The sequence below is a fragment of the Aphelocoma coerulescens genome, chromosome 1A, assembly GCF_041296385.1.
Source record: "Aphelocoma coerulescens isolate FSJ_1873_10779 chromosome 1A, UR_Acoe_1.0, whole genome shotgun sequence".
Lineage (NCBI taxonomy): Eukaryota > Metazoa > Chordata > Aves > Passeriformes > Corvidae > Aphelocoma > Aphelocoma coerulescens.
Genome location: NC_091014.1, coordinates 57,014,791 through 57,039,720, shown reverse-complemented (window position 1 = coordinate 57,039,720; position 24,930 = coordinate 57,014,791). Strand labels below are relative to the sequence as shown.

Here is a 24,930-nt window from a genome sequence, read left to right as displayed (position 1 = left end):
GGGCGGGCAGCGGCGGGCGCCACGTCGGCAGCGGGGACGGGCGGAGGAGTAAAGTCTGAGCGGAGCCCGGGCGGGCCGAGTGAACTGCGAGCGCCGTGCGGTGAGTGAGGGAACGAGGGAGGGATGAGCGGCCGCTGCTCCCCGGCCCCGCCGCCAGCCGGGCGGCCCCCCGAGCGTCCTCCCTGCCTCCCCGCGGAGAAAGGGGAATTTGGAGGGGAGGAGGCGAGAGAGCGCCGGGCGCGCCCCGGTGGAGCCTGCGGAGCCGCCGCCACCTGCCCCCGGCGCGGGCACGGCGCGGGCACAGCCCGGCCGCCTTTGTGCTTCCTGCCGCGGCTCCGCGGGGAGCGAGGGCCGGGCCGGGAGTAGCGGCTCCGCCGCGGCCTTGGCTGCCACGTCAGTGCCGCCGCCCTGCGCAGGGATGCCGGCGGTGCCCACGCCGGCCCGGCGGGGCACACGAGCGGGGGTCGCTGCCAGGCCGCCTCCGCAGCTCCGCCGGGCGCGCAGGTAGCTGCGGCGGGAGGACGGGGAGGGGACTGCGGGGCTTGGGCCGCCCTGGGGCGGTGTGGAGCGGTTCCTCGGGTGCGGGGCCGCGGGCGGGGTGGGCTGCTCTGCCCTGCCGCTACCACCCTCCCTGGGCCGGGCGCCCGTGGAGGAGCGGACCCCGCCCACCTGGGAGGGAGGGCAGCGGAGGGAGCCTCGGCCTGGCTCCTGGATGGTCTTGTTCTGCCTCGTGAATTCTCTGACCTAGGAAAAGCTTTGTTTCGGGTTTTCTTCTTTTTAAACTTTGAAGTGTTCGGATGTTTGCTGTAGTAACATGCTCTTTGTTTCATCCATGTCTTTCAAGTCCAGCTTGACGGAGTAGCATACGAAGAGGGGTTTTTTTTGTGAACTGTTTGGGACCAGCTTAGCTTTCCACATTCACCTAGCCCAGGCGTTTATGTGATGTGGCCTGGAAACAGAGGCAAGTTATTTTAGCCATACACCTGGTTCTGGTCATTGTGTGAACCACAGAGACAGCCCCTGTGGATGCAATTAAATGCTTTCTTCTGCTCATAATTGGGCTGAAAATGAGAACTCTGAATCAGGATGTCACTCCATAAGGAAGATAAATACCAAGCTCATGTAGCTTGTTTCAGTGTGTCCACTGTGTTGCTTCAGGCAGCATGCCCCTGTATAACTGTTGGGGTACGTACAAGATTGCTTAATTTAGCATGTAAATACTGGTTTGTATGCACATCAGTTTTAAGACTGCTTAGTTAATGTTATCCAGCATATCATGTAAAGCTCTCTGTTAAACTGTGGCTAAATATGCAGAAAAGTTAGTGTTGCCTCCTCTGCGTAGAAATGGACAGCACTGCAAAAGCACAAACTGAAAAGGGGTCCTTGTCCAGCAAGTGACCAGGTCTAAATGTCAGGTAGGAGCCAACAAACAGGTGGTGGATGCTAGGGAAAAGATTCTTTATTTCATTAGCAGAGGTGGCAGGGAAGTTCAGAAGCTGCTTTATCGCTGGCTGTTAGGCACAGTCAGGTTTTGCCTTTGAGGGCCTTCTGGAAAAGGAAGTCTGAGACTGATCTGGAGCTCAGGTATTAGGAAAGTGTAAGAAGAAATGGGGAAGGCTCTTCTGAAAACTGAGCTAGCATGAAGTGGAGGATGACAGAACTGGTAAAATGGAGTTTTCATGGTCTTTCTGAAGCTGTACTGGAATTTACCACGTGCTTCTTAGGAACCAGTTTTGGAGAACTAGAAAAAGGGAATTCTGTTTCATGCCACCTTTGATTTTGTACCTTGTAAATCATTACATCAAAGAAAACTTGATTGCCAACATCAGGTGTTCCCTAGAGCCTCTTCTGGACCCTATCTATGTTTTAGTTGACAGTGATGGAAAAATAGTTGATTCTCCATCCATGGTAGATATGATATAGTAATGTCCTGGGCAGAGTTAAGGGCTTTTTTTGCAGGAGATATTATACCTCTCTTTTGCTTTTAATCATGGTGTGTGTGTTTGGTTTTTAATACTGATATGTTGCATTACCTTCCCAGCTGTGTTCAGTATCCTGCATGCTGTGAGCTTGTTATGTACATTACTTATGGCAATTTCTTTTGGAGGAAGTTGTCTGCCTGCTGTAGGCTTGGAAGTAAGTCATGGTTCACACCTGGAAGCTTCTGATCAACTTCTTGGGGTCTTTACTTGAATGCAGTCTTTTTTTCATTTGAAGTGGGCATACTTGCTTCCAATCCACTCTTGCTTTGTATATAAATCAGAATTTTGAAACTTGGGTTTTAAACAGAAGGTTTGTTGAAATACTTGCTATGCTCTTGGTTTTTAGCTACGTGCTTTCTACATGCCTGGATTTGTTTTTTTACTTTAGTGCTGTAAGCACTGACTCTTCTTGCAGAAGCTCAGTCAACTCTCTTCCCTGCAGTAACAAACTGAAGCACACATTTCCATGTTGGCTGCGCTCGGAGGGTAGTGTCTGAGAGAACTAAGAGCACTGAGCACACTTACCTGTGGCACGTTACAAGCCCTAATCCAAGGAGTAAGGCAGCGAAGCTGATAGTGAGGGCTCGCTTGTGCAGCTGAAGCAGTACCCTGAAGAGCAGCCATGGCTGGGATTACCTTTTTGGCTTCATGTTTATTTCCTTGTTTAATTTGGAGAGCAGAGCACTGTTGCTCTTCCAAAAATTTATTTCTTTAACTATCATACCTAAAAATATTTTTTTTCCATGTATGTAAAATACATTAGGTTCATTCAGAAATCTGCTGTAGCTGCTGAAAGAGGGGAATGCATGTGGCAAGGGTTGTTTGTTTTCCATCAGCTCTGTAGCCAGGCTTTCTAACTGCATAGCTGGTAGCCAGAAGGAAGATAACTTCTTTTGTGGTGGAACAAGACAGGGAGATGGGTTTGTTTGCAGCTCTGTCAGGTGAGTAGTTCCAGCACTGGTGGCTGCTGTCTGGAGCAGCATTAAGCTGCCAGCTGAAATTGGCCCCATCCTTGGGTCGTTTCATTGCTGCCCACAAATATCTGAGTAGTGGCATTGAAACAAGCCAGTTTTCACTGGCTGCTGCTTGGACCAGGTTTACTGTGCTGAGACAGAAGGGCTTTTTGTCTGTAAAGTTAGAAAGACACCGAGAACATCCGCTAAAACTCGGGAAGTTACACGTCTGCAATGGTTAGAGCCCACTTCTCAATGGAAGGCTAAAACTTTACACAAATTACTGTCCAAGAACTGCAGGCTCATTAAGAAGCATTTGTGTCTTAACATGGATTATTGTGCTTCATAGCAATCCTCATGGCAGTACACAGAGCAAGTAAAAATATCTCTGTTGCCAAGAAGGAATTGGTGCTTTGGTGACATAAATCTCTAAAAATGTGGTATCTTAAGGCCATACCAAGTGTGCTTCCTCCATACTGTGAGGATTTGTATTCCTGTTTCCCACTGTACACCCATGGCAGGTGTGTGACAGTTGCTGTTCCATAAAATGGCATTAACCTTCTGCCTTTCTCATAGGTGTATGCAGAATACTTTTGTGGAAACAACTAACTAGAAATCTTCACAAAGGAATATATTTGGTGAGTAAGTTTTATTTTAATCATCTTTGATGTGAATGTATGTGTAGCTCTGCCATTACCTCTAGAGCTTCTTGGTGCTTTCATTTAGGGTCTTACAACAGTGTTAATGTTACAAATAGCTCTTGAATTAAAAACCCTCTTCTAAACAATTTCTTCTTTATTTTTTTCCAACAGGGTAAAGCATTTCAGCTTTCTATGTATTTGTATTCTGTCAATATGGAAGTGTGTTTTCTTTCAAATCAGTTGAGTGACTTCCATTTTTATTTTTTAAATCTTTTTCATGTGAAGGCTATAATTTATTTTAATGTGTTGTTAAGAAAGATGAGAAGTTATCCCTTATCTCTTGAATGAATAGCATCTTCATGAGCATACGGGGAAAAAACCCCAAAAGGTAGTTTACATTTTTCCCTGTTTGAAATCTCTTTTAAGAGCTGAATTTGCTTCCACTTCTTGACATGAGAAAACACAGATGAAGAAGGAAACTGGAGTGTGCCAGTGATATGATTGGTTTCTGCTTCATGAATGTCCCTATGAGTTTTGCTGGGCCTCATGGAGATCCTGCCTCATTCCATGTCATCATTTAATGAAGATGTTAAATGAAGCTGGAGGCTTTTCTGCAGTGACACAAGTGTCAGTGAATTTGGCATCACAGGATGAAAATGCCAAAGAAAGATCTCTTTGCTTGCTTTATTCTTCCCTTTTTCTTTGGCCAGTCTTACTGTACTTTGAAGAAGATTCTGAAAAACCTATCAGAAGAGTTCCAAAGTTCGGGTTTCTGGTAGATCTTTGCCTTGTTGCATACGCCTTCAGTACTGGTAATCATTGTGACTAATGATTCAGTGCACAGTGGGGACTTTGAATCTGCAACTTCCAAGCTTCCAGAGTTCCTTAACCTATAGCATGTCTGAATGACTTAACTCTGTGCAAAAGTCTTACACTTGCATCTCCATGTCACTGCCTTCGATTTTAGCTGAGTTGTAATCTCTGTTGGGTCTCATGAATTTTGCTTTCTTCTTCTCTGTGGGGATGCATCTTCAGGAGAAATCTTGAACAGGATCATCCCTTAGGATACACTGCAGTCTCATGACCAGAGGATTCTGATGCAAAGCAGGACATACAGGCCTAGATCTTAGTAGTCAAAGGTGGCATTGAGTGCTTTCACCTTCATGGTATTATGTAAAATGTAGTGAGTGGCTTCTGTTTTTCTGTCTCCAGTTTTTGAAGATAAAAGTTATATTCCCACCCTCTTGCTCTGAGGACTGGATGAAGTAATCTGCCACCAAGCAATTATTCCAGGCCTTTGACCTCCAGTCAATAGAAATACTCATCTTAAATCTCTGGAGGGGAGCCAGGTTTAAAACATGTTCCTGTGCATATCCTGTTTACCAGATATGCTGCACCTTGTTTAGCACACAGAATTTTTGGATCACTTTTCAGAGTCTTTCAAGTTTCCCGATGTGTTAAATTGGATACAAGGATGCTTAATGCAGACTGGAATGTAGATATTTGAAAATTTTCTGTAGAAGTCCTTTATTGTATCTTGGTCTTGATTCTGTGATTCCCTGGAGAGCTTCTACGGAAAAACAAAAGGACCTGAATTGTGCTTTGTGAGGTCTTACGTGCCAAGCTGTGTTTTGGGTCAGGCTGTGAGCCTTTTCTGACAGTGATGTCATTCGGTTCTCGCTTGCACTGACATCATAGAACACTGAGTAAAACCTAGTACAGTCTGGTTGGGCACATCTCTTGCAGCATCATAGAATCATCAAGGTTGGAAGAGATTTTCAAGATCATCCGGTCCAGCCACCCACCTAACATCCCTGGTGTGCTTCTAGGATCTGTAGAACCACCCATCATACAGTAGTTTTCAACTTTCTGGTCTACAAACCCCTGAAGGCTCCCTTCTGTGTAGAACAAATTCAGTCCTACCAACAGTGACTTACTTGCCTTAGCTGCTGTTCTCAGGCATGTGTAGTTCTCTGTTGAATTCTGGGGTCTTATAGCAGCTGGTTGCCAGTGCCTGGGCTGCACAAGATAAGATAGGCCACTTTGTAGTTGTGAGTGAGTGAAATATTTCTGTTGCAATTGTGTTAAACCACTGCATGTGAATTGCACATATTGTGTAGTATTCCCGTCTAACTTTTAAGGAGAAGCTTGGGGTCAAGAATTATGTAGCTTTGAAGTTCTGCGGAAGGTAATGGGAAAGAATGCCTAATCTGAACCACTCTTTGTATATAGTGCTGTGATTTTACATGTGCTGCTATTTTTACACTAATATACTTTTTAACTAGACTAGAAACTCTGCTGTGAAATTCCCCTGCCAATACATTGCTTTGCTCATTTAGCTTTGCAGGAACTGAAACCAAATCTGACAGTCTAAGCTAGACTGTGGAGACTTATGAAAGCTTCCCTTGCCTGTCTTGTCTGCCAGTCTTACTCTAACTCTTTCTATTGGACAAGTCTTATCTTAATTAACTACTGATATTATGTCATGTACAACAGATTCTAGGGGCTTCATCTGGGCTGTATCTGCTGTTAGGGTTGCTGTATCCGGTACCTCCTTAACAGCAGAAAATACTAAACCTTGTGTGAAGTCTTGTGACGCTTTCTAGTGTTCTGCCTATGTCCAAAACTGGTACCTTATTCCAACTCCCCTCTAAACTTGTTGGTAATCCCTGACAGTGTTTTCTCTGTCCTCTGAAGATTCGATAACTTCTCTGAATCTCTTATATGGAATTGTTGACAGAAACATTTTGGAAGCAATTTTATCTGGTGTTCTTTTAGGAGTTACATGCTGTCTAGATACAAATAAATTGGTGGAGGTAGTTCGTTATAAAAAATAATTTACCTCTGTCTTTACTCATTTGTCTCCATTGAGTCTGCTTTAGAACTGCTTTGATCACTTTTTTATTCCTTTGTTTGAACTAAGACTTGCTAGGCTCTGACTTTTATTTTACTCTCTTTAGGACTTTCCCTAAGGCAGTGGTTAAACTCCTTCCACATTCCTGGTAATCATCTTTGTGACTGAAATGGCCACATGTTAATTAGGAACATAGTTGCTTCATCTTGATACAGATATTTTGATTGAATAATGTCAGGCCTGTCAGTTTCTTCTGTCTACTCTTTCTTACAGTGCTTTGTATTATTTCAAGTTGGAAAAAAGCAACAAACCTACCTGGGACTTCACGCAGTGAGGATGATAACCTTGTATTTCTTCCAGCTTGCATTAGATGAATGCAAAGAAGTCATGTAGTATCTGAATCAGGTCCTTTTCCAGAACCTGATTGCCTTCAGTTGCTTCCTGTGATTGGTCAGGTTCTTTTTAAAATTTTTTCCCCCCTTATTTGTGATTAAATAAAATAACAAGGAGTTCTATAATTGATACTTCTAAAAATTGTCTTTTAGCCCTCATGTGTTTTAGTCTCCCAGTTTGCTGTGTTGCTACTCTACAACTTGCTCACCAGTGGAAGCAGAGGGGCGGACACTGATCTCTCCTCTCTGGTGACCAGTGACAGGACCCAAGGGAATGGCATAAAGCTGTGTCAGGGGAAGTTTAGGGTGGATATTAGGAAAAGGCAGCCCCACAGGGTGGTTGGGCACTGGAAGAGGCTCCCCAGGGAAGTGGTCACAGCACCAGCCTGACAGACCTCAAAAAGTATTTGGACAACGCTCTCAGGTGCATGGTGTAATTCTTGGGGCTGTCCTGTGCAGGGCCAGGAGTTGGACTTCAATGATCCTTGTGGTTTCCTCTCAACTTGGGATATCATATGATATTTTCCTGTTTCTTAGCGATCATGTTCACATGTCTGGCTTTTGAGTGGTACTTGTTCAGCATTTCCATCAAATTGGCCATCCTGGTAGTAGGTATTTTTGCTTGCTTTCCTGTTCAGCTTCTTGTGTAAAGGTACTGTGTTTTCTGAGCCCTAAACTGATACCCTTAGTGCTGATTGGGAGGACTCTTAAATGTTCAATTTAGGCTTGCTTCTCATCCAAAGATCTGTGATTTAGCATGTGGGTGCCAGTTTTTACTGTGATGTTTTAACTTCATAATAATACTGTGAGGGTTTTAGCTCTTGTTTTCCAGATGAGTCTTCCCACCTGCTTCTGCCTCCGCATTCCTTCTTCAGATCCCAACCACTGCTTTCTCACCCAGAGGAGGTACAGAGAGATCTGGGCACAGCAAGAGAAGGAGGAATTATTTTTGTGGTGCTTGTTGACTCCTGGAAGAAATTAAATTATTTAAAGACTTGTGCAGAGGGAAGAGAACTAAGAGGTCACTGGCAGAAAGAGAGAAGGATGCTGATTGGTGTAACGCAACTTGTTTTTCCTTCTGACCTTGGTGCCTGCTCAGGAGGGAAAGCAAGATTAGCAGGAAGATTCAGGGGAGGAGGCAGGACTTAATATCAAAGCATGCTTTGGTGGGGGAGGAAAGCAGGAAGGAAACCTGGACTGGTTATTACTTTCTTCCCCTCCAGAGGAAAAATTCTGTAAGCAGAGCTGCTGATTTGAGCTTTCTCCTATGCTTCCCCTGTCAGGCACTGCTGCTCTAGAACTGCTCTAGTAAACTGCTTCTGGTGTAAAAAAATCTTTTCTGAAACATTTTCATTGGAAAGTTTGTGTAGAGTTAAAACAGCCTAGTTCTGCTGCTGTCACTGCACCATTTATGCAGTTCTGTGACAAGATAAATTGTGTGTTTCTGTTGCTGTTCTTCCATCTTGTTTTCATGGCATTTGTTCAAATTACGCTGCAAGGACTTGTTTTTTTAAAACAGCTTTCCAGGTATCAGCAGATCTCACAAGCATGCTGCTATTGTTTCTCTAGTGGCCACCACCTCTATGATCACTAGGCTTTTCTTTTTCAGTACTTAAACATAAGCTGTTGTATAGCAGTTGCTGTTTTGTTTTCCTGCTTGTTGTTTTCCTGATTGCTTTTTTCTTGAGATGCACTTGGTGGTGTGGCAGCTCTCACCAAGACTGCTGATGTGGTGGAGAGCACCTTTTTCAAGTACTGAGTCTGGTTTAAGAATGCAAAAGCACAGTCTGATGATAAAAATAGGAGCAGTTTGACAGGACCTGCTAGCTTATCTAATAATGAAAAAGAAGTTCTCTTTGTGGAACTTAAGCTACTTGAATTTTGGATTAATGGATTACATTTATGCTTTGCCAGAAAATATGTATAGCACATGTGAATTTCTTTTTTTAGGCAATAATGAATCAAATGGATAAAAGTCAACAGGAAGTCCCATCATACCTTCATGATGAACCACCAGAAGGTATGTATTAGTTTTCATGACATGAAGTAAATTATTCAGAAGTTCAGTTCTCTCTTAAAGAAATGGATCTGCAAGCTGAACACTTGAACTTTCTTTTATGTAACAGTAAACAAACCATCCCTGGGATGAGATAGGCCTGGATCACTTCTGCATTATCCTGATTACAAAAAGGCCAGTGAATATAACTGAGTAAACAACTGTACCTATAAATTATAGAGAAGATGGGCAGTTACTGAAGGACTTAATTTGCAGATTAGTTTCCAGAGATATGAATTGGTCTAATGGGTATTTATTTCTTCTATTCATTATGTGAGATGGAAAGAGCCCAGCTTCATTTTTGGACATGTTGCTGTGTTCATAATGCATGTGACTTTTATGCAAGATGTGTTTAAAAATATATAGAACTTCATTAGTGCTTCTGGAGACTGTTTTCCATCATACAATTAACCGTGGTTCTAACTGTTCACAATCTCACAGTTTCATAAAAACAAGCACGCACTTGACTTCATTAACGAAGTGACGTCATGGTCTCCTGAATCAACTGAATGTTAAGCTGGTTATTAGATCTGCAGAGGAAATGCAGTTGCAAATGGGCAGAGTTTCTTCCAAGCTGTGGACTGGCAGGATTGAGCAGAGTCCTGTTTACATAATGTGACTGGAAGCATACTAGATCAAAAACTGTTCTTGGCACATAGGTTGTCTGTGTTCTGTCTGCTCTTGCTTTAAAACCAAATGTGTTGGATGTAGAGGTCGGTGAGTTGTGATTCCTCTTGGTTCATTGCTCTTCAGTTTATAATGGCCCTTTAAAGTTCTGTTTGTTGGTCTGCCTTTTTTTTCACCTCATCTTTTATATGTTGTATAACCAAACAATTTACTTCATTTGAATGACAGTATTATCCATTAACTGTAGCAGAAAGGGTTGAAGGGGAATAACTCACTCTATTCTTGACAACTATTAGGCAGGAAACACTAGCGGAAGAAGATGAGAGGAAAGGGAGTAGATTTTCATGGCACAGTGGTTCTTCAGCTGTGTTATACTTGAACTTGTTATAGTAGCATGGTATGAGGACAGAAACTCTTGCTCTTTTGGTGTTAAGATCCCAGAAGCATTTCTGCTAGCAAATGCCAGACTGGAAACTATACCTTAATGTGTTACCTTCAAGTCTAATTTTTAAGGCTGTGTTTTGTTTGCTTAGTTCTTAGGGGGTTTTTTGCCTTAAAGATTCAGTTGTATTCTATACATGGTAAACATCATGTGTAGAAAGTCAACAGTGGTCTGAAAACTAGAACAATTTTTTTATTAAGGCAGTGAAACAAGTGGGTATTTTTTATCTTCCTAGAATATTCACGAGGTTTTCCAGATTCAGAGCATAACAGCAGAATTTGATCATCACTGGTTATTCCAAAGTTTTATTTCAAATTTGTGAGCAGCTAAGACATATTTTCTTCTGCACATTGTTTTCTTTCAGTATGACAATAACCAGTTTGAATATGAAGTCTAAATAGATGGGGAAAATTGGTGTAGTTAGAGGGAGTAGAATGAAGCACAGCTCATCTTAATGTAAACTCCATCCTTGAAGAGGCTTTTTCCTTTTGGTTCTGGTTCACATGCACTCTTCAAGCCTTATGAGTTTAGTTAAAATATTGGAATACCATTGAAAAACAACCCCATTTTGAATGTTGGGCAAGGCCTTATACGTGATACATTTACACCATCCTAGAAAGATGGCCAAAATGTGGATGGAAGGATACCAGTTCAATGCTGGCAAGATCATCTCTTGGAGTAGGCTGCCAAAATACTCCTTAGAGGAAAGGCTCAATTCCAAAACCAATTTGCAGTTTTTCCTAAAGATAGAAATAGTTGTAGTTTGTTCAAATCACACTCAACAAGCTTGGCGCCCAAAGGCTTTAAAGAATGTGTGGAAGAAGCTTTTGTGCTCCTGCTTTTTATGAGTAGTGCTATTCTAATGCTGTATTTTCTGCCTTGCAAGTGGCACCAACTGTTGCAACCTAATTTCATTCAAATTCTTGTTTGTTCTTGGATTCCTTTCAGCGGGAAGCTGGCTGCAAGATAGCCTGGTAGAGCCAACTCCTGGATAGGGAACTTGTGTCATTTTCTCAGTGCTCCATAAATCAGAGTATTCTCAGAGTAAATATTCTGAGGTGCAAAGCACCCACAAGGATCATTGAGCCCAACTCTTAAGTGGAGGGCCCATGTGGGGATCATCCCACAACCTTGGTGTTGTCAGCACCATGTCTAAGTGACTGAGACAATCTCCATAGATTTAGGCATGGTCTGGTACTCTTTGGAAACATACTCTTTAGAAAAAAGGAGACCAGGGATGTGTATCCTAGAACAGAAATCAACTGGCAATAAAACTTTGCAGCTCTGGGCATTTGCTAGACCTCATGGACTATGCAAACAGGACAGAAATTGAATGTGTCAGCCATTACCAGAAGTTAGTTATACACTGTCACATTCTGCATTTACACTTCTGAAATTGAGTAGATGTCAAAGGACTGGCTACCTGAACTAATGTAAAGAAAAACACATAAAGATTACTTTTGTTTGTATGTCTTACTATTTTTAAAGTTAGTTATGATGGATCATTTCTTCCTTACATCAATTCTGATTCATTGAAATCAGCTCTTAAAATTCTGTGGTGTGAAACTTTATGCCTATTTCACCCTGATTGTAGTGAACCAGTTAAGTGGAAGTGAAACAGTTTCTGACCAACTTTGTTACAAGTTTTATTAGTCTGGTCACAAAAGTCCTCTAGTGAATAATCCGTAGACATTGGATTTTATAGCAGACTCTGCACGCTTCCTTCCAAGTGTGATGCTTTAAAGGCCTTCTGTATGTAAATAGAAATTCTGCTCTCTGTGTGCTTGTGTTGGCAATGCATGTTTGCTGGAGACGTTCGTGTTGAAAGCTGCTGGCCTGGAATGAACCAGGAAGGGTATTACATGGCTTAAAGTACAAGGCTTCATTTATGTTTTCAGTTTCCATTACCCTTTCTATTATCAATATCAATTTCTTAAATAGGAGACTAGTGTAAGCTGGAAGGACTTTCAGTATTTTCTGCTGCTTTGGGCTTCACTATTCTGTATCCTTGTTTTCCTTTTTGTCAACTTTGTAGGAAATTCTCTCATCTAGGTGGCACCTTTTGTTTTGGAATTATTCCAGGCGTGCCCATAGGAACTCTGACCTTTAGAGTTTTTTAATGAATTCTGAGTCCTGGGTCAGTCCTGGCATTATCACAAACGCATTGGCAGTGCATGGGAAGTTGCTCACCCTGGTTTTCATCCTGTAGTAGACGAGTGCTGGGATGTGACTCTTGGAATCTGTGCTCTGGATGCAGGTTGTCAGCAGTGAGAGTGCTGGGGACAGACCTGTTCTGCTGCTTCTCCTAAGGCATGTTGCAGTGGCAAGTCAGTGTGTTGGCAGAGCTGGACAGAGGTCTCTGGTGCATCTAGAGCTGATTTTTCTTTCCTACTGCCTCCTAGACTCATTGTCCTCCTCCAAGCATGTTACTTCTGCTCCTGACTCCCTCACCTCTTTATTTCACGTTTGTTTCTTCCCTAGCTCTGTCCACTATGGTTCCACTTGCTCTTTTCTTGGTTTTCTTGTTGTTTGTTATTTGGGACTAGGTGGTGTATGAGCATCCAAGAAAAGCAGCCTGCAAGGTAAGTATAGGCTGTGCAATAGCTGTTGGGCTAGAAAAGGAAATACTTATAAGTAACACTTTTTTTGAAAATGCTTAAATCCTCGTGCTGAAATTGATTTGCTTGTTGTTTGTTCCCTTAGGGTCACTCAAAGACCACCCGCAGCAGCAGGCTGGCATGCTTTCTCGTGTGACTGGTGGCCTCTTCAGTGTCACAAAGGGAGCTGTTGGTGCCACAATTGGGGGTGTTGCTTGGATTGGAGGGAAGAGCTTGGAAATTACCAAAACAGCGGTCACATCTGTGCCTTCCGTGGGAGTGGGTCTAGTCAAAGGAAGTGTTTCTGCTGTAGCTGGAGGTGTTACGGCTGTAGGATCTGCTGTTGCAAGTAAAGTGCCTTTAACAGGAAAGAAAAAGGACAAGTCTGACTAAAACCAAAACTGAGACATACTCGATTCTCCAGAATGTTGTGTCAGTGGCATTAAAATCTGCTAAGATTGGGACCATGAGAAGCCATGTGTCTTAGACACTATCTTCTAACAAGTTGTGCAAGTAACTTGATTTCATCTGAAAAGGACAGAAGAAGCTTGGCTAGCACAGCGTATGAGGATTTATTAGAGCCTAGATTGAAGCTTTGTATCTGGTGAAATGTTACATTTGATAACTATAGAAGTGAGTGTATCTGAAGGAGTAATACATATTTGAATATTCATTTACTGTAAGTCTTCTGCAGTTTTGGACTAAAATGTGAATGTAGAGGCTCGGTAGTCTCTGCGATGCCATCGATACAACGAGATGCCAGTTACTGTTCTCAGTGGTTTCCACATCCTCTTTTTAAGGATCCTTCAGCTGTGTAAAAGCATTGTTGGATGTACCCAGTCTTGGTTATGAACCTGTATTTGCAGGCAGCCTGTAAACTATCCCTGACTGCATTCTGCCAGTGAAGACTGGAGCAAAGAGACTGGAGGTGTGCAGAAATTGGAAATGAGAATGGGAGATAGAAGTGAAAAAGTTTAACAACATGGTAGAAAGGATCATAAAGAGTAAACTAACTTAATGCCTTATTAGAAAAAAATCTTTTACCAGGTGAAGCTGTGTAAAGAACTTCCTGTTGTTTCAGTGCAGTTTACAAAATGAGCTTTAGGCTCTTTATAAATCCTGCTATCTGAAACTTTGTCAATTTTTACTGAAAACACGATCGCTCCATCTCAGGTGTATTTAATAACATGCATCTATCTCCTGCAAGTGAGAACTTGCTTCTAATAAACTTCTTATAGACACTAGAAAAAATGACAGCCTGTGGCAACTGGGCTGATGTTTGTGGTCGTCTAGCACAACTGTCTAACTTGCTAGAAATTCCTTTGTGTAGCTGGAAACCGCTGAAGAACTAGCAAAGCTGTTCTCTCAACTCCATGATGCACCAGGTTAGCTTTTTGCTCTTTTAAGCAAATGCAAGGAATTTTTCACTACGTCTCTTATACTTTTCATTTTGATTTTTGAGTAAAATGCAATACTTTTATTTAAAGCAAACCAAAAATGGTAGATGAGGCCTTAAAAAAAAAAAAAGATTCAAGTAATTTGTATACTGACAGATTCCAAATGTTGACACCTCAAATGGGAGCATGTGTACATCCTCTGCAGCGTGTGAGGCAAAATGCACTTGAAATGGCACAGCGTGAGATTGCCTTAAAATAGAAACCATTTGTGATCTTTTATTTGTGTACTGACTTTGCAAATAAGCAACCTCTTTGGAAGCCCATGGAAGGCATCTGTTCCTGTTGTATATGCAGTATTTTCTAAAATCTTGTGTTTCTATGGAGAACTTGTACGCTTACTTTTTCAGTGGCTGTGGTTGTACTAGAAGGATATATGGGGGGACTTCTTAAAAATGCAAAAAAATCGAAACATATGACTTGTCAAACCTAGTCCTCTGTTCATGGGTGTTGAAAGTACACCATGTCTGAATTATGGTACTGTAGTCACCCAGTCTCTCTGAGCCATTGGTACTTCAACTGCACTCTGTAACAACTTTATTTTATATCAGTAATTGTATATGTTGGAAACATGATACTTGTAAGCATGGGAACTTGGGGTGGTGGGGAGAGAAAAAACCCAAGAAATGGCATCTGCTCCTTCTATTAGATGCACCAGCTGCTTGGTTCTGATCTGCTGCAAGGGTGTAATGAGGTAAGTTTATGCAACAAATGGAAGCCTTTAACTTTTTTTTATAGTCAAAAGAAAACTGCATATAGTATAGTTTAGAGGTACCAGTTAGCTCTAGAAATGAGCTAGCCTGGGTATCAGAGGCAGGCAGTCTAGTTGCAGCATATAATTTAGTATGGTCTGCTCTGCTGCAATTTCCAATGTAGCCATGTCCCCCAAGTGCTGCCACTGAACTCTTTAAGAGTCACCTGTTTGGAGCACAGTGATAATTTGCGACACTCAACCAAACCCTTCCTAATAGTTTTTCTGAAAACCCATTTTTTTATTATATTTTTTAATTTTTAAACTATGAAACTTGCAGCAAAACAAGTGTGGTCTGAGATAAGCAATGTTGGGTATGTAAAGAGTTGCCAACACTTCATTTCGTTTTGTTCTTAACATATCCTGTAGCTATTATTTTGAGTCTTGTAACTGAAACTTTTACATGGCATATGGTTTTAGTTTTCAAAGAGCTTTTTCCTATATCCTGTGTGTTTTCCATTCACTTATAAAACTTGCTTCATCTTAAAAACTTGATCCATTTCTGTCCTGGCACCTGTGAAACATTAAATTGTTGCTGTTTCAGACATTTGAAAGCTTCCTTAGCTTTGTGGAAAAAGGCATACTTAGCTACCCATCTTCTCACACTACCATGCCTCCAGAGTGTCTTTTAATTGTATCTACTTAGCACCAACCAGCTCTTAACAAAAGCTGTAACTTCAGTGTGTAAGCTGTGCACAGACACAGCACAAAATCCTTTGCACTAATCTTCTTTTCCCCTGATCAATGATGCTTAGGAATACCCACTTTTAAGATCATAGTGAGCTGAATGGAATATGGAGCTGAAATTTTCAGGGGGAGTAGTGAGGTTGTTCTTATGTCTTGGGATTGTTTTTGTGGTAGCTTTATGTCACTTTCCTTTTCCCAGTCCCCGTTTCAAAAGGGGAAATGTTTATGAAGGCAACTTGTATGCCTGACTGCTTGCTATGTAATGAAAGGCTTACTCACAGGCTGGTCCACAGTCACTGTGAGTAACAAGAGATGAGGATTTCAGCAATACAGTGTTTTGGTGACTGGGAGCTTTCCTGAGGTTTTATTGTAAATAAATCCTGTGAAGAAGACAGAAACAGGTCCCAGGCATAGAGTTATGAATGAAGGATTGACTGAATTTTTATCTGGTAGTAGAGAAAAAGCATTTCTGCTCATGCTTTTATTTTGAAAGGGGAAGAGAAATTGAAACATTCAGAATGCAAAATGAGTTTGTGATAATTCAGGCTGTGACTCAGTTAAGGAAGTACATCCTTGTCCTGTTCTGTTGCCACTGGAGATAATGTGATGGGAATAAGCTGTTCCAAGAACTTTGTAAAACAGGCAACTGTAGAAATGCTAGAACTAAATATTCAGGGAAAGCACTGTTCTAATGTCTTGGTTTCCTTTTCCTCCTAAGCCACCAATCAGGTCTCTGGCTCAGTTACACATTGTGTTATGAAGAGCTTTGGAGAGCTGAAATGCCCCCTTGTGTCTGAGGGGAAGGAGGCTTTTGAATTCAGACAATATTGTGGTCTGTTTAACAGCTGAGCAGGGAAGGACAGTCAGAAAGTGACAAAGGCAAGTTCCTATGAATTTTTAATACGGCTGTCTTACCAGTTTCCTCTTAAAACAGTCACCTGTTTTGAAAGGGTCAGCATAGACACGGCCTAGTACCACAGCCTGATTTTCTTCATGCTGGTGATACGTCCCCTTCTTGAATTCCTGCCACTGTCGCACGCGCTCCTGCACGAGTGGCATTTACCCCAGGAGCTCCTGTCATGTCCACAGTCGCCTGCAGAGTGCTCAGTGTAAGACCTTCAGCTGTTGAGATCTTGGCACTGCTCCTACCAGGTGTTTGCTGCCCTTCCCCAGTGCACAGCCTGGGGAAGGGCAGGTGGCAGACTATATAAAATCATCATCTTTCAGCCCACCCTCTGTACCAGTAATTCAATACCAGCTTTCTTTAGCAATTCAAAACCGCATTTTAAGAAATGGAGGCCTGGACTTGCTGCCAAAATGGGTGTTAAAAATGACCTTGAATAATGCCTGGAGTGAGGGTGGTGTATAGCTGGTTTTTATTCTGCTGTCAAGAGGGAATGTGTGTGGAATAGCTAGGTAGGAAAGTGAGAAATAAAATCACTGATGATCCTAATTCTATTGAGATGATTGTCAGTGATACTACTATTTTATATTATCGTTCACAGCCCATAAATGAGAAGAAATCAAATCCCCTGAGAACTTAAATGCTGATAGTTACTATTTTGAAAGCCAGCACTTGTCGCCAATTGTCATATGGTGTTATCTGAGATGCAGTGCCACCCATATATTTAGAAACTTGCAGCTGTGTGCAAATCTGGTAGTCATTTTTAATCACCAGTGGTTTACAGACTAGAGTTTTGTTGCACCTAATACAAAGCATGACTTCCTCTTCTCCTACCGTCATTTGAGACTTGAGTCTCTCCCTAATTTTTCTTATCCCCGAGCCTTGCTAGAAGAGATTAAGAACTATACAATAGCAATAAATGTATTTCCTCGTGTCCCAAACCTTTTGAAAAGTAAGTAAATTTTGAAGTCTCAGAAAAGTGAAGGTTGTCATCTTGTAGTTTCTTTGCATTATGGTTTGTACACAAACATACTAGGGTCTCACCATAGCAGTCACTGAATTTAAAAATAAAATGTCCCGCCCCTGTGCGCAGGACAGGGCTTTCCTATCCAAGAAATCAAGTCTGTTGCAGGTCAGGATCCAGGAGCTAGAGCTACTTCAGCAATAAGGAATAAAACTCCAAGAGAGTTTCCTGAAGATATTGAAGCAGCAGACTGATGAACGCTGCTGGAAAAATAATCCTCCTCCTGTCTTCCTCAGATAAAAATTGTGCTAATCACTACCACAGGCTCGACTGCAGTGACAGAGCTGAAAACCTAAGGCAGTTAATGCCCCATCAGGTAAGCAAATGTCACATCTGAGGTACCCTTAGAAAAAAGCAACCTTTATCATAATTATTACTTCTATGATATTATTTGAAAGCATTAGAGTACTACAACTGTATAATGAAGCTGTACCTAAGACCCCTCCTGGACAAAGTACAGTATAAAACTACAGTCTGGTTAAGATTGCTTTTGTTCCATCTCTTCTCAAAGAACCAACTTCCCTTTTGTTTTTGCGTAACTTGAAGTACAGCATTCAAATTAATCTTCAATGTGTAGAGGAGCAACAGGATTAAAAATAGGTCTCTCCTTCTTTGATTGTATCTTACCATAAGTGACTTCAAAATCTTTTTTAGTACCATTCAAGCTTTCTAGACTTCCACTCTTTATATCATATCCTAATGCAGAGAGCTTTTTAATTCGGTACTGAACTATTTGTGTTGTCAACTCCAGCACCATTGGTGTGTCTCTAATCTGCGCTATAGAAATTCCTTCCTTCAGTAGTCCTTCAAGTCTTTCTTCCAAAACTGGAACAGAATAGTAGAGAAGGGCTGGGCATTTCAGCACTAGTTGTTTTAGTTCTTGATCACTGCACTTAAAGACGTTTTTGGAGAAAAGCATACTCTTCTGCATAGTGGTAGAATTAAGTTGAAAAATGAAGCCTTTAAGTTTAGAGAGCAGCTGTAGAACTTCCTGGTCAGTGAAATCATTCTTCTGGAGAAATTCCAAGTTCTCCTGGATTGCAGTGGAGGTATTTAATAAAATAAATGGATTTTGGCTCAATAGCTTCAGTATCCAGATCTTCATATTTGCTTCAGAACCCCCTAAATTTAAATAATTTCTTTGTAATGTCTCTATCACGGTTTTGTTTTTCTCAACAGGATTATAGAAAATATTGGGTGCACTTGTCAAGAACCTGGTGATTATATTATTCTTAAGTCCCAGCTCTTGAAAAAACAGTATGTTTGCCTTCTGGTTCTGCTGACAGTCAGTAGTAAAAAAAGACTCTGGAAATTGCTCTATTAATTTAATCAGGTGTTTTTTATTCTGGCATACTAATTGCCATAAATCTCTTTGAGAGTTTATCTCTGCTGGGGTGTGGAGAATTGCCTCAGGGCAGCGTTCTATAATGTTGGCTACAGTGGTCTCATCTGCTCCCATTTCCTGTAATATACCAGCAATTTCTTTAACATAGGCCACATCCTGGAGAAGGACCCATTCCTTCAGTCTCCGTATCTTCGTGATGTCAACTGACAAACTGTAGAGACTCTCAAGGGTTTTTTTATTTTCCTCTCTTGACTTGGTATCAGTTGTGTAACTGGAATGTATTAGGAAGCTTCTGTTTGCTACGTCAGGCCATACTGATGAAAACTTCAGTCCCAGGTTACAGCTCTGAGATCTTGTCAACAGAAGAGTGAATGTGTCTTTTGCACAGTGAGCGACTCCTCTCAACATCATGGAAGTCAGTCCTATGGAGACAACAACTGTAAGAAAACACATTTAAGGAATGAGTTAATGGTCAGAATCATTGATGTTTAGACAGAGCTGGCATAAGAAATTACTCTCAAGAGTGGTTTTAGTTACTGGTGCAAAATCCAGCTTTCACATGAAAGCAGGGAGAAAAGACTATTTTTGAAAGGTTAATGTTCTGATGGACATGTCACTGGAACAGTAACATGGATGCAACAGACCTGACGTGGGGCAGTGCTCTGTTCATATAAATGCCTGCAGTCATACAAGCTCCAAACTGTCAGCCATTTCTTGCAGCTAACATTGTTATTGCATTACAGATCACTCACGCTGTATGAGAAAAATGATTCATGTGGTTTCATTTGACAGCAATCCCACTAAATTAACAAAAATGGCAGCTTAAATATCTTTCTTAGTTCTTATGAATGTATTTGCTTTAACTTCTCAAGCATTATTTGGAGTGTGAGTTGTTCTTTCGTGTGTCAGAGACCCATCACGCAGTGCTGCTTCAGCAGCAGTTTGTAGCGTAACTTCATTTTAAAATCATTCTTTATATAATTAAGGGAGAAAAAAACTCACATGAACCCTTATGTAAGCGTTTTTCACCAGCTGAGTGTGTTAATTGATGTTGAATAAGCACCCTGGTATTTTGGGGGAGGAAGCAAGTACACAGTAGCATTTCCATGCCTTCGCCTGCCTCTTCCAGCACGTATTTTGCTACAGCTGCCCCTTGCACCAATGCCTTTTTTTCTGCCTCCAGGTCTCTTCTGTAGGCAGAGTCCTTGTGGAATAGGTGTGTGGCTGTGCTGGAGTCCACAGGGCCAACCCCACACCTCACCTTTGCTCAAACTGGCTGCCCAGTTATCACCAATAGCACATGTGCTGTCACCTGCTCTGCAGGGGCAAAGGAGCCGCAGCAGTCAAACAAAGATATCATCGAGTGTATCTTTAACTTCCCGGGGGTGTTTTCGTAACAACCCTTTGGAAGTACTGAGTGTGAAAGGGAGAACTGCTGATCTCTGCAGTACTCCTGCAAATGGCTACTGCTGGTAACATGCTTAAAACTGCTTAAACTGAAAGTGAGAACATTTGGACAGTTGCTTTCACCTCTCCCTAAGTATAGCATGCTTCAAAAGGTACCTGCATGAGCACTGTTAAATAACTTTTGTTGGGTTTTTTGTTGTTGTTGTTCTATTTTTTTTGTTTTGTTAGGAGAGAAAATACTGTTATCATCATCTGTTATATATACTGTTATACTGCTATATCATCTCCTACATAACAGACCAACATACCTATTGCCCAGCTGTACAAGAGCCCTAGAATCTTCCTTATAGCCCATCTTCTAAGAAAGTACATGGTTTGTTTAAAGAACTTTAGTGATAGATCCTCTTTCTAGTTGCCAGGTAAGGTTAAATATTTTCTAGAGGTAAATCCTTTATCTCAAGAAAGTGTACCTTTGCTTTTAGGTTGCTTTTTTTCTGCTTCTAAGCCGGACTATTGTTATGTTACTACATCATAAACTAACAGTAAGACAATTTCCTATATGCACACTTATGTTATTAACAGAAGCTGTTTATTGATAACTTGTTCTTTAGTATTATTTCACACCTCTAAGGCAAAACCAATTTCCTAATGAGCTGCTTGTGTCAGAACCTCAAGGCGGATGGTTTTGTCTTCATACAGCTTGTGACTTCAGAAGTGCTGTCCCAAGCCCCAGCACAGAACAAGTGATTTTTTTCCAGTAACCCTGAAAGCACTGGAAGTATAGGTAAGTCACAGATGTTTTGTGTGCTGACCTTTCCATGTCCTGAAAAAGTGACTGCAAACTAAACCTCTCCTCTACAGGAGTGACACAACTGCCTGTGTCTGAGCACTCTGTGCAGTCCTACTGAGTTTAGTGGGTCCAGTCAGAATAAGCAAATCTCTGAAGAATCAGGGCTTTATTCATTAATGCTTCAGCTCAGCTAGAAGCTGCCAGCAAAGCGAAGCGTTGTAAAATTGTTTGGGATGTCAAATAATACTTCCAAAGTACAAACTGGAAAAATAACCATTACTTACTTTTACTTCAATGTGTAATCCTGCTGTTAAACAAAACTGCCTTGTGAGTAATGCAGTCCCTTAAAATACTGTAATTTTTACTATTACTTTTAAAAAATTCTGATATAGTAAATTGTGCTCTTCTAAAATCTGACATGGGAATGGTTGTTATATTCACTTAAAAGGGGCTTTACATTTCCTAAAAATGTCTGGCTTCATAGTTGATTTTTCCCTGTTGTTAGTAAGGATCATCAGAAACACAGAATAGTACTGTAAAAGACAGGAAAACTATTTGCCAGAACTCATTTGACTGGGGTACTCAGGAGCCCTTGTAAAAAAGCCCTATGCAAAATACAACATACAAAATAATATTAATGAATTTGAATGTCATGATGTTCTATAGAAACCAAGAATATCAGAGTTACTCGATGTATTTCCAAGTCCCCAGATGACAGTATCACATTTCCAGGGTATGGAACTGCTTTCATGAATTCAGAGTTCTCTTAAAGCTCTTGTTGGATCTAACGCATGTTCTAATGTGCAGAACCACACTGTAACTTTTTACATACTTAGATTGCTGTTGGGGTTGTAAACCAATTGAGAGATTTAGGAAAAAACCCAGCCAGCTCAGATAAGATATTTGCTCTCACTGCCAGTAGCACCCTTGCACCACCAAGTGTAAGAACAGCAATAAGGAAGTGGGCTAATGTCGAAGTTACCTGTGATCCTGCTTGCTAGCACACTTGCAGAGACCTGTATATACAGAGCAAAGGGGTGCTATAAGGTTCATTATCTAAGGAGACTTCTACGTAGATCTTCTATAGGAAATGGATACAACGATTAACTGGTTGATTTATCCCTCATTTGAATTTCTGAATGTGTGCTTTGAGACTTAACATCTCACTTTTTGAAAATTAGCAAACCCAAACTTTTACTCATGTTGGATTTTTCACAAACTCTTTTAGTAAAGAGGGCAACAGTATGACTGCCTGACCACTACCATTCTCATTACAGGAAACTTAGTAGGCTGTAAAGAATTAAATGAAACTACTGAATGCCTAGATTGACCTTTAACCAGGAAGATTAAGTATCTACCTAGAAGAGAGCAGTGTAGACAGAGTTTGAATAGTTTGTGAAGGAAACTGGGTAGCGATAGGTAGCAGTTTTGTACATTAATGCACAGTAAATATTCACACTTCTGCACTTACAAAAAAAATGAATCCCTGCTTTGCATTAATGGTGGAAATGAGGTAAAGGATTATAAAAGATACGCTAGACCAACATAAAGCTTTCTAGAAAAAAACATAGAGGATCCTAGGATAACCCAGGTTTGAAGGGATCTCAAGAGCTCGAAGCAGAGTCTGCAGGATCCAGGCTGCTTTGTCCAATCAAGTCTTTAAAGCCTCCATGGATGGAAGCCACCCAGCCTCTCTGTTCTACTGCTCAACTGTCCTTATGGGGAAAAAGCTTTTCCTTACATCCAGGAAAGGAAAGACATTTGAAAAGTGCTTAAGGACGCACCGCACTATTTAAACCACTGGTCATCAGGTGGTAGTGCTTTCAGCGCAGAGAAAACAAGGGTCTCCATCACAGCCTGCTCCCACAGCCCGGCCGCCTGGACCGTCCCTTCTCACCCTTTGGACTCCGCTTGGGGGCGGAGAGGCTGGGGACGGATGTTTTCCTGCAGCCAGCACGGGAGCAGAGGCTGCAGGCCCATCCCGCCCCGAGAGCCCTTCCCGCAGCCGCTTCGTGCCGCTCCTGCCGGAGTCACCCGCGGCCGACGCGGCGCCCCGCGCCCGGGGGTCCCTCCCCAGCCGCTTCTGCCCCTGCCCGCCGCCCGCCCCACCCTCAGCGCCGCGCCGGCGGTCGGCGCAGGCCAAGCGGAACGCCAGCCGGCCCCTCCGCCCCAGTGCCCCGGCGCCGGGCCGGCCGAAGAGCGGCCGCGCTCCCGTGGCCCCGGGCCCGCCGCCGCCGCCGCCCGCGCTCACCGGCCTCGCCGCCGCCGCCGGACCGCACCACCGCCGGCGCGCGGGGGGCGCCGGGCACGTACCATGTGCCGGGGAGGGGCGGGGCGGGCGCTGAGGCGCAGGGCCGGCGGACGTGGCTGTCCCGCAGCGTGGGCCGGCACGGGCTCGTCCCGTGCGAACGCGCCTGAGCCTCCGCCGCTTGCCAAAGCAGGCTCCACCGGCACTGGGAAAAGTAAAGGCCGTTGCGTTAAAACGGCTTGCAGAGAGAAGTAGTGGGGTAAATAGGAAAAAAAAATATATATTTGGAAAAGAAATAATTTCGAAGTAATGTAATAGCAAAGAATGGAACGTGTTAAAAGTTAGGATACTTGAGTGTGCTCTGACGGGAAGCAGATAATTCTTTTGATTCGGTAACACCGACATGATGGTGGGAGGCTTGTCTTACACCAGTATATTTTCTTCATATGATCACTGCCTTATTACATAATTAAGTTCACATATAGCCATTGGGCTTATAGTGTTTTGCTGGTGGCTTTTCAGAAGTTCATTGAGAACCATCTTCCTCTATCTTTTTTTTTTTCAGCTATATTTACTTCTATGTCTCTTCTAGAGTAACAAATCAGCAGTGACATAAATGATTTCTAGACTAGAAATATTTTACTAGGGCTGTTTGGATTTTTTAACTAACTCCAAGTCTGCACAATCACATCTTTCAGAGACTGAAAATCACTGCTGTTGTCTCTGTGAACCCTTCTTTTGTCAGCTCCATGTTCAATAGTCTGTATTGGATCTGTGCAAAAGATCTAATGGAGAAGAGCAATGCTACAGAAAGAAACCCTGCTCAAGGAACCTAGGTTGGGCTTGGTCTCCTAAATAAAAGCTGTTCCAAAACCAGTTAAGAAAATCTGTGAATATAATGCATAAAACGATGTTAAAAACATGCATCTAAAAAAATAGCTTCTAATTTGTAACACAAAATATACTGTATACTTGCTTCTTTATGTTTTTGTCACTTCGTGCCTTCATGTTATTTTTTCCCTTCTATCTCCTCCCCATTCTCTTCATTTTTACAATCACAGTCTGGTCTAAATTAGCAATATTGTTTAAAAAAGTTATTCACAAGAGAACACTGTAGTGAGGTTTACTTGTATGAGTTCCTTGATTAACCATCATTCTATTTTCTATTTCAACTAACTTGGAGTGACTCTTCCCTTGAGATCTGACATTTTAATTAATATATTCTGCATCTATTATATATTAATATATCCTATTACAATATTTATATATTAATATGTTCTTTCTCTGACTTCTTGAGTCAAGAACAAACTGTCTCACATAGAAGGCATGGCTAGAGCCAAGTAGTGTTTTGACATAATTATATGCTAATGATATACTGCAATTGTTATTTAGCCTGTAGCAACAAAGAGACTGACAGTTTTCATGGCTGCCATTTGCTTGTGAAGCCATAAGGTCTAGTGAGGAAGGGCTGCTTCCACCTCAGTACTCCCAAGAAGGCAGATTGGTTGATGCTGGACTTTATGCAGGGCTACCTTCAGTGTGGCAGCCTTGTGGGGAGCTAGCAGGACAAATAACGAGTGTGAAAAAGCAATTAAAAAGTTTGAAATAAAAACTGTGTTGTGAAGTGACTTTCCTTGAAAATAAGGAGTCTACTTGTTCAATGTGTTCAAAAATTATAGAATTCAAATGAGTTTGATGGACAGTGGTCATTAACTACTGAATTTTCTTTTTCTTTTTTATTTACTTGAAAATTATTTACCAAATATTTGGCATATA

General features: G+C 41.9%; 2 protein-coding genes across 6 annotated transcripts; one reads left to right on the top strand and one right to left on the bottom strand.

Annotated features, from left to right (window-relative positions):
• On the top strand, positions 1-15,296 carry TMEM263 (transmembrane protein 263). Of its 4 annotated transcripts, none has more exons than XM_069002946.1 (4): positions 1-100; positions 3,512-3,573; positions 8,773-8,842; positions 12,651-15,296. In XM_069002946.1, exons 3-4 carry the CDS (start codon positions 8,779-8,781, stop codon positions 12,935-12,937), a joined length of 351 nt encoding a protein of 116 aa, XP_068859047.1. In that variant the 5' UTR covers positions 1-100; positions 3,512-3,573; positions 8,773-8,778; the 3' UTR covers positions 12,938-15,296. The 4 variants fall into 4 exon arrangements, with proteins under 4 accessions (XP_068859047.1, XP_068859046.1, XP_068859045.1 ...); XM_069002945.1 differs by lacking the exon at positions 1-100 and adding an exon at positions 484-504; XM_069002944.1 differs by lacking the exon at positions 1-100 and adding an exon at positions 868-961.
• On the bottom strand, positions 14,635-23,361 carry MTERF2 (mitochondrial transcription termination factor 2). Of its 2 annotated transcripts, none has more exons than XM_069002942.1 (2): positions 23,158-23,361; positions 14,635-19,146 (listed from the first exon to the last, which is right to left on the bottom strand). In XM_069002942.1, the coding sequence occupies exon 2, from the start codon at positions 19,118-19,120 to the stop codon at positions 17,924-17,926; it is 1,197 nt and encodes a 398-aa protein (XP_068859043.1). In that variant the 5' UTR covers positions 19,121-19,146; positions 23,158-23,361; the 3' UTR covers positions 14,635-17,923. The 2 variants fall into 2 exon arrangements, with proteins under 2 accessions (XP_068859043.1, XP_068859041.1); XM_069002940.1 differs by lacking the exon at positions 23,158-23,361 and adding an exon at positions 21,889-23,062.
• Between the last annotated feature and the right edge of the window lie 1,569 nt (positions 23,362-24,930).

Excerpts from the sequence above, each read along its gene's own strand:
- MTERF2 (XM_069002942.1), bottom strand. The coding sequence starts at position 19,120 with ATGATGTTGAGAGGAGTCGCTCACTGTGCAAAAGACACATTCACTCTT.
- TMEM263 (XM_069002943.1), top strand. The coding sequence starts at position 2,076 with ATGTACATTACTTATGGCAATTTCTTTTGGAGGAAGTTGTCTGCCTGC. Across the intron at positions 3,574-8,772 it reads TTCACAAAGGAATATATTTG|GCAATAATGAATCAAATGGA; the intron begins GTGAGTAAGTTT and ends TTCTTTTTTTAG. Across the intron at positions 8,843-12,650 it reads TCATGATGAACCACCAGAAG|GGTCACTCAAAGACCACCCG; the intron begins GTATGTATTAGT and ends TTGTTCCCTTAG.